The 10,000-nt window shown below is 39.7% G+C and overlaps 1 protein-coding gene across 1 annotated transcript in view; it reads left to right on the top strand.

The window, feature by feature from the left end:
• Positions 1-10,000, top strand: part of LOC143018640 (uncharacterized) — a 53,714-nt gene that overhangs the window by 8,788 nt on the left and 34,926 nt on the right. The window contains exons 2-3 of the mRNA XM_076174204.1: positions 73-193; positions 1,660-1,865. Of these exons, the coding sequence (XP_076030319.1) occupies positions 177-193; positions 1,660-1,865 (223 nt within the window). The 5' untranslated portion in view covers positions 73-176. The remainder of the gene's footprint in view (positions 1-72; positions 194-1,659; positions 1,866-10,000) is intronic.

The following is a 10,000-nucleotide window of genomic DNA, read 5'->3' as shown; positions in this document are numbered from 1 at the left end:
GGGGTTGGGAAAGAACGAAAAACTCACGAACTCGGAGTAATGTCACTCACGCCTTTCCCGTTCCTTCCGCAGGAGGGTCTCCACCTCCAGTCGCTGAGCCTCAGCCCGGACCTCCCGAGGTCTTCCTTCCCCAACCAGGACGACTCTGACGAAGACGGTGACAGTGGGGTCTTGGGATGCAGTGTTGCGACAGGTAAGGACTCCCCTTCACCCCCACCCGCATATGAATAAAATCCCTTGGCGGCAGAGAGAATGAACATACAGGTCGAGTAATGTACACGAAGGGCTGACTGATCTGAGTCTGCCTAAACCCTGGCTATTTTGTTTAGATTAGAAGAATGTCTTGTTGTTCATATAGTAGGGTTAACGTAGCTTAGAGTTCACTGTAATGGTTTTGTTTTGCCTGCCGCCGGGTGATTTCATTCAGCTGCGAGGGCCTTCCACTCTTTAACCCACGCCTACGATGTCTCCAAACTTAATAAAATCGCACGATAGCATGCAGAAAGATGTGTGGAAATAAATAATTCCGTCTACGGTTGATATGTTAATTCCCATAACTCCTTGTATAGATGTCGCCTCGAGAATCTTGTCATTGAGGGCTCACTCTTCAAATGCTAGTGTGCAGACCACGTAGTACGATTGACCGTGTGACGTCGGAGGGGACGCGCTGTGACCTGAGCACACACCTGCCAGAGACAAGCATGACTTGACGGGACGCGCTGACAATCGTACCACGTGCTTCGTACACTAGGATAATCTACATTTGCCATCACAAAATCTTAATAACTTGGTTAGCACCCAGGGGGTACCACAGAGATTAATGAAATCGCATGACGACAGGCAGAAAACGTATCACCCGGTGCAGAAGTAAAGTTAATTATATTCTCTCTGGTGCGCGGTCTACCCAGCAAAAGTTTATGTTTGGTCATCATGTTAAGACAGCAGAGCAGGACTCGTAGTAATGGATTTGAGTTGGACAATTTTAGATGTGAGAAGGAAATAGGCAAGAAGTGTTTTACTAATAGAGTGGTTAACGAATGAAATAAAATCAGTAACCATGTAGTGAGCGCTGAAACTATTGGTTGTTTTAAGAAGTTAGATTACGTTATTGATAGGAATGATTGGTGGTAATGGACATGGAACTACCTAGAGTAGGCCTTATGGTCTCTAGCAGTCTACCCCATTCCTATGTCCTTATGAAACTATTAGTTGTCATAAGAGAAGGTTAGATAACTTTATGAATGGGGATGATTGGTGATAATGGACATGGAACTGCCTAGTGTAGGCCATATGGTCTCTTGCAGTCTACCCCATCCTTATTTTCTTATGAATTTTTTTGTTGTTTTAAGAGAAGGTTAGATAATTTTATGGATGGAGTTGATAGGTGGTAAGGGACATGGAACTGCCTACCGTAGGCCTTATGGTCTCTTGCACTCTTTTTCATTCTTATTTTCTTATGTTCTTATAAAGCTATTGGTTGTTTTAAGAGAAATTAAGATAACTTTATGGATAGGGATGGCAGGTGGGTAAGGGACATGGAACTGCCAAGTGTAGGCCTTATGGTCTATATCAATCTCCTTCATTCTTATATTCTTATCTTGGGCAACCCCCAACAGTCATCACTCTCCAATTAACACCTATTCTTGTCTCCTCCTCCAGTAGGTCAGGTCATGACAAGCGCCTCCGGGGGGCGAAAGGCCCCCATCCCGGCCTCGGAGAGTTTCATCGGAGGACCCGGGAACCTCTTCCGGGGATGCTACCCGTCGTTAGATCCTCACAAGGGTCACGGACAGCTGGCCATGTCCCTTCAGCGGTGTCTGCCCCCGCACTACTGCGCCGCCAAGAACATGACCAGGCTGATCAAGGTAAGTAGGACACTCGGAACTGGAGGCCGTGGGCAAGAGCAGTTTGGTCCTCTCTCTCTCTCTCTCTCTCTCTCTATCTATCTATTTATCTCTCTCTCTCGCTCTCTCTTTCTCTCTCTCTTTATCTGCCTGTGTTTCTGTCTCTCTTTGTCTGTCTTTCTCCTTTTTTTTTTTTTTTTTTTCAAAACCTACAGCATGTCTTTGTCGCCGTCACCTTCTTCCACGCTGTCTCAGTCGATGCCTTCGGTATCATTTGTCCTCCTCTAGTAAGAAAAATCAAAAGGCGTTCTCACTTCTGTACTATGGTAACAATTTTTTTCAGTGAACCTCATCCTTTATCTGTTTATTTGTCTATTTTGTTTTAGTTATTTATCTATTCATTTTTATTCGTTTAACCATTCATTTATTTATTTGTTTAATCATTTACTCAGTCATTTATCTATTTGTTTATTTATTCATTTATTTACTTATTTGTTTCATTTTATTATATTTATTCATTTTTTCATCTATTTATTTATTGATTCATTTACTTATCTATTATAAGCCAGTTGTTTTTTGCTGACGACACTGCGCTTGCAGCAGGATCAGAGGCGGGATTAAGAAATTGACAGAGTTTGGGATGGTGTACGAGAGGAGAAAATTGAAGGAAAATGTGGATAAATGTAAGATGATGAGATGTACTAGTGAAGAGGATGGCAGCAAATTGGAAGTACGTAGAAGAGAAGCTGGAGGAAGTGGATAGCTTTAGATACTTGGAGGGAAAGGGAAGAATGGAGGGGAGGTAGAATGTAGATTGAGAGAAGCAAGTAAATGCTTTGGGAGATTAAAAAGTGTAATGAGAAATAAACATATGGGAAAAGATGCTAAGAAGAGATTGTGTGGAGTGATTGTGCCAATAGCACTGTATGGAGCAGAAACATGAAAAATAAGAGGGGAAGACCTTAAATGTGTTTGAGATGAAATGTCTGAGAAGTATGATAGGGATTCCTAGGGTGGATAGAGTGGGAAATGAGGTGATGAGGAGAGCGGGGGGTGAAAAAGGAGTTGGGAGATAGGGTTGATGAAAGGGTATTGGGAAGGTTTGGACAAATGGAAAGGATGAGTGAGGAATTATTAGCAGAGGTGGATGAAGTGAACATGAGGAGGCGACCGAGGATGAAATGGATGGATAGGGTAAAAGGGGCGTTGAAAAAGAGGTGGATGTCTGTTGAGGAAGGAAGGGAGAAGGCAGAAGATAGGGGTGAGTGGAGAATGGTTGTGTATGGAAAGAGGGAGGGAGGGGTGGTGAATGGAAGTGGAGTGGGTGAGGATGAAATGGGTGGGAGTGGAATTATGCCTTTTGACTTTGGCTACCTCCCCTGTAAAGAGGAAAAAGACCTTGGTATATGTATGTATGTATGTATGTATGTATGTATGTATGTATGTATGTATGTATGTATGTATGTATGTATGTATGTATGTATGTATGTATGTATGTATGTATATATGTATGTTTGTATGTATGTATGTATGTATGTATGTATGTATGTATGTATGTATGTATGTATGTATATATGTGTGTATGTATGTATGTATGTATGTATATATGTATGTATGTATGTATTTAAGTATATATGTATGTATGTATGTATGTATGTATGTATGTATGTATGTATGTATGTATGTATGTATGTATGTATGTATGTATGTTTGTATAAATGTATGTATGTATGTATGTATGTACTTGTTTATCTGTTTATTCATATATCAATTTATTTTATTTATTTATCAATTTATTTGTCTATTAATTCATTCATTTATCTTTGCATATGACCTCGCCAAGGATCAAAAGCTCTCTCGCTTGAATTCTTCGTCACTGCATTTCATCATGATCAGCCTTTCTGTGTAAAATAACTTCATCCTTGAAACGCTCCGGATACAGCGACGCCTCCTCAATTGAATGAAATAGTTTTACGTTAACCGTAACTAAACTCATAAAGAGCGTCACCTTAGTTAAGGGTTTAACCGAGTTCGCCTTAATCCTCATCACAGTGCCAGCCACCTTACCTAGCCGATTATAGTCGTTTGGCGATACACAATAAAATCAATAGAATGTGACTAAGATAGCTGAGCAGTACTGATTGACTGCACCAGTTCATCTTCTTTATGTTCATATTCATTATTTTTATCATTGTTGTTGTTATTCACTATCATTAATTAATGTAATTAGTAGTAGTAGTAGTACATCATCATCATCATCATCATCATCATCATCATCATCATCATCATCATCATCATCATCATCATCATCATCATCATCATCATCATCATCATCATCATCATCATCATTACCATCATCATTGTCGTCGTCGCCATTGCCGCCGTCGTCGTAATCATCATCGTCATCATCATCATTTTATTGTTATCATTATCATCATTATAATTACCATTGTGATTATTAAAGGGTCATCACTATTGATATTATATTCAACATCATCACCATCAACATCATTATCACCTATGAAAACGTCATCATAATCACCAATTCACTTGACTTTTAGAGACGCGAGCCCACATTCGAATCCAGTAACCAACACAAGTGCATCTTCTTACCCTGTAAGTCCTAGCACCTAGGGCAAAGGTGACGAGGTTTGGGTGGAGCTAAGCGCCTCCTGGCAGGAGCGCACTCTCCCTACTAATCGTTTAACTCTAGAGGCATACGTACCGACTTTCCGCCGTGCGCCGTCCACGACAACACGTCGTGCTCTCAAATAACCATGGGTGTCTATGGACGCTTTCACACGAGGTCGTGGCCTTGACGTGTGAAAGTGTCCACAGACACCCATGGGTATTTGAGAGCACGACGTCGAGTCGTGGAAGGCGCATGGCGAAAAGTCGATGCGTGTGAAATGAGGCTAACACTTGGGTACAAAGGAAGTACCTTTGGAAACAAATTAAATCACTTGGCGGCAACCAGAATGAGAGGGAAAGTGCCACCCGGTACGGAAGGGTTTAACGCCATAGATTTTTTAACAAGTTCCATCTACTCTAATGACCCATCCAACAGGTCTAACTATGTCACGATGCTCATAAAATAATGACCTCCGTGTTAGAATAACCCCACCCATCTGTGTTAAAATTACCCCCTACACACCTATGTTAAAGTAACTCCTTACACATATGTGTTAAAATAACCCCCACCCACAGGTGTTAAAATTGTCACCGTACACACATGTATTAAGATAAACTCCACCCGTGTTAGAATTACCCCTACACACCTGTGTTAAAATCACCCCCCCCCCACACACACACACCTCACTGTATAGCCTTTCTTGCAACAAGAACCAGACGAGGTCCCGGCCGCGTTCACACTAAGGTCACGGCCCTCTGCTGACTGAAACCAACTGGTATCTGGCGCAGCAGAAGCTGGACAATGTGCCACGGCAAGAAGGGAGCTCAAAATCCTGATGAGATTTTTTTCTTTTTGTTCTAGTTGTCGCCAGACAATTTTATTCACCTCAGGAGATAGAGGAGTGGAAGGGGACTTCGTGCTCAAAGCCATAAGGTCGCTCGATACCTTCATGTTCACAAAGAGGACGTAAGCCATTATACGGTTCCTTTATGACGTAACTCTGTCCATGAAATGTCTTGTTTTAGGACATATGATGCGTTCAGGGACACCTCATATCATATTCAAGGACCTATGACGTCACACTTAAGGACCTATGAAGTAATGTTGGGCTATCTATGACGTCGCACTTAAGAACATATGATGTTATACTTGATTACCTGTGACGTCATATTTAAGGACCTGTGGTGTCCTGTTTAAGGATATGTGACGTCATAATTGAGGATTTGATGCCATAGTCCAGAACATATGAGATAATCGTTGGAACTTATAATGTCATAATGAGGAACATTACATCAAATTCGAGAATCTATGACGTTATATACGAGAATATATGACGTCATATCAGCTGACTGTATATGACGTCATCGTTGGGTATATATGGCGTCATGTTTGAGAATTGATGACGTCATACCCACTGGCGTTATATGACGTCACCTTCCACATAAAGAACGCGACACTTTGCAAACTCTTCAAGACACTTGTCTTGAGACACTTCTGTGGTTCGGACGGATACATCCATGCTTTCCTTTTTTTTTTTTTTTTTCCTCTTCTTATTTTCTAATTTCACCACCTTCGACGTTGTTTTGGGCAGTTTGATCGAAGCGATGTGTTCAGTATTAGTAAAAAGAAAATAATATATTAAGATATTCTAAAATCTGGAAATCTCTAATATCCTGCTAAAATGTTTCATTTATATAAAATCGCTGGCAGTTGTCAGACTTGGTTATAACAAATATATAAAAAAGAAAATTTTATTTTTTCTGATTCAAATCTACGATTTTCTTTGTTGCCGGAATGTTGCCAGATACTGAAGCCATAGAATTACTTGTTTCCCCAAATATACAAAAAAAAAATAGATATAATGTATGACACCATGAGGAATGCATGTTCTCCAAAGACAGTGAGCAGAGAGAGAGAGATAAATAGATAGATAGAGAGAAAGAGGGAGGGAGTGAGGGAGAGAAAGAGAGAGAGATTCCTCTCTGAAGCTAAGGTGAAGAGGTTGAGGATTGTCTTTTGGCAGACAGACGGGCGCTGATAGGACGAGTAGCCTCGGACTCCACCAAGAGCAATAGGATCTTATGAGTAAAACTAAGATGTAAGCACGTACTCGTGTATGTACACACACACACACACATACACACACACACACACACACACACACACACACACACACACACACACACACACACACACACACACACACACACACACACACACACACACACACACTGGATACTAAAAGAAATAATAGATGAACTAATAGACAAAGTATATAAGGTAATAAACTGCTCACTTAAAGAAGGAAAAATACCGGAAGACTGAAAATATGTAAATATTATATCATTATATAAAGGGGGAAACAAGGAAGACCCAACCAATTACAGACCGGCCTCCCTTACAAATACAGTAGCCAAAATTTGTGAAAAATGTATTAAAGATAGATAGACAAAACATCTGGAAGAAAACAATATACTAAACCCGAGACAATTCGGATTTAGGCGGGGAAGGTCATGTACCACAAATTTGATCTATTTCTATCCAAAACTAATAGATATAATAGAAGAAAGAAATGAATGGGCTGATTGTGCTTTTCTAGATTTATAAAAAGCTTTTGATAAAGCACCATATAAATGATTATTAAGAAAACTGGAAACCATAGGAGGGATACAAGGAAAACTATTAAAATGGATGGTGGATTTCTTGCATGAAAAAATGAGTGGTGCTCAGAGATAAGAGTTCTACTTGAGAAGAAGTGATTAGTGGTGTCCCACAGGGATCAATATTGGCTCCGATAATGTTTGCTATTTATATCAATGACATGGATGAGGGTGTAGAATGTTACATGAACTTCTTTGCAGACGACGCAAAACTGATGAGGAAAGTAAGTACAGAAAAGGACTGTGAGTCGCTACAGAGACCTAAACAGGGTCTGGAAGTGGAGTCAGAAGTGGGAAGTGGAGTCAGAAGTGGGAAGTGGACCTCGATATAAAGAAATGTAGCATAATGGAATTTGAAAAAATATATATATCAGGACAATATGAAATCGGTACAAAGGAAATAAAGAAAGTGAACTCTGAAAAAGACCTGGGAGTGATTATCACAAAGGAACTCCTGATAAACAGATAAATGAAATTGTCGGAGAAACCTACAACTTGCTAAGATCAATAAAGGTGGCTTTTACCTACTTGGACGAAGAAATGGTAAAGAAAATACTATTCACACTGATAAGGCCAAAACTGAAGTACACAGCGACATTATGGACACCCAGTACTAAAAAGAATATAAAGAAAACTGAAACAATCCAAAGAGCAACTACGAAGATGGCCCAATTACTTTCAGAACTGTCATATGAGGAGAAATTGTCAAAGCTGGAATTACCGACTATGGAACAAAGAAGAGAAAGAGGTGACCTACTGACCATCTGTAGAATCATGAAGGGAATGGAAGTCCTTGATAGAGAAGACTTATTAAATTGGGATAAGAAAAATACAAGAGGACATGAAATAAACTGAAAAAGGACAGTTATAGAAGGGACCTAAAAAAAAAAAACAGTTTTCCACACAGAGTGGTGGATGTCTGGAACAAATTATACGAAACAATAGTGTGTGCATAAAACATACATGAATTTAAGAGCAAACTAGATATTGCGAGTACAAAGACGGGACACCACAAGCGTAGCTCCCCTTCCCGTAAGATACAACTAGGTAAATACACGTGCACACACACACACACACACACACACACACACACACACACACACACACACACACACACACACACACACACACACACACACACACACAAGCATCACGAGCTTAGATCTTGTCCTCTATATTACAGTTAGGTAAAAATGCATACAAGCAAAAACACACACACATATATACATAAACACACGTACACACACACACACACACACACACACACACACACACACACACACACACAAACACACACACACACACACACACACACACACACACACACACACACACGTACGCAAGCGTAGAATGATCAAATGAGAGAAAAAAGTGAGAGATTCCATATCCTTTACCAATAGCACATCCATAGATACCACAACCAAAATCCAGGTCTAAGACATCTATACCATATCTAAAAGAACCACCACTACCACTATTGCCACCACCATACTACCTTGATTATTATTATTTTTTTTTTTTAGAGAGGGGGGGTGGGGCGTTGCTGTGTCCTGACGGTCATTATCCATCTCGACACATGAGAGGCTCTGTAATGATTCTTGGAAGTGATACAATCAGGATCAGCTGTGATGTGGTGGTATGGGTGATCGGATGAAGGGGTGGAGGTTTGGTATTGCAACCATAATTAATCTATACCATGGGTTACCAATCTGGGATACACGCACTCCGAGAAGTGGTATGTGTGGTATGGATGAAGGAGTAGAGGTTTGGTATTGCATTTGTACTTTACACAGAGTACATAGGGACCAGGAAGAATAACCGGTTCCGTGCATTACATACCAGTAGTGCTCTCATCTATAGTCAGATAAATATATTCTATAGATTTACTGAACTCAGTTTATTGTTGCTATCGATATGAAGATCTCTTTACAATGTACACGTAAAAAATTCATAAAGTAAAATCTGTCAATATCTATCTATATACCAAGGGCTTTTTCCCCCTTATAAGGGAGGTAGCTAAGTCAAATTGCACGCACCTATTCCCACCCATTCCACTCTCATCCATCACCCTTTCCTCCCTGTCATCTTAGCTCCTCGTGGATGACGGGTCATCCCTGTCTCCTGCCCACTGCCTTGAATCAGAAGCAATGCAGTAAAATACACCATAAAGTAATGTGGATTTAGTATACTCGCATTAGTTTACTATTATTATTTCTTTGTGAGTTTTATGAGTATTTTCGTGAGAACGTGGGGCCCTATCAGAATGCCCAAGGTATACAAAATATTTCGTACATTGTAGACATAAATTCAAGTTTTATTTTGTTTTGTTTTTATTTCTATTTAATTTCATTTCACTTTGTTTATTCATTTCATCTTATCTTATCTATTCTATTTTCTAATTAATTTTATTTTACCTTATATTGTCTTGTTTTATTACATTTCATCATACTTTGTTTTATTTTATTTATTACTTATTTGTTTATTTATATATCTATTTATTTATTTATTTATTTATTTATTTATTTTATATCATCCGTATTATCTGCATCATGTAATGATGACAGCAATTGCTCCATGTCTTTGCGGTGATCGAAGCGAAACAAGGTTTTCTCCCCCAAACTGGTTAAAACCGGTGGCAGCCGAGCAGCCGGATGGTTGGCTAGCTGTCAATGCCTTTCTGGTGTAATGCAGATGGTTCCGGGTTAGAAGTCAATCTAAAAAAAGCAAAAAAAAATCATCGTTAGTGTTACCAGATTATTGGTCGAATAATTATCAGATTTCACTGAAAAACAATCCTCATTTTCCTTTTACCTTTTTTTCTGATATATGAGTTTCGCCAAGATTGTCACTTCGACGGTTGATAT

Source organism: Oratosquilla oratoria, chromosome 35 (assembly GCF_046742065.1).
Source record: "Oratosquilla oratoria isolate Oo_2021 chromosome 35, ASM4674206v1, whole genome shotgun sequence".
NCBI classification, from domain to species: Eukaryota; Metazoa; Arthropoda; class Malacostraca; order Stomatopoda; family Squillidae; genus Oratosquilla; species Oratosquilla oratoria.
This window is presented reverse-complemented; position numbering and strand designations above follow the sequence as displayed.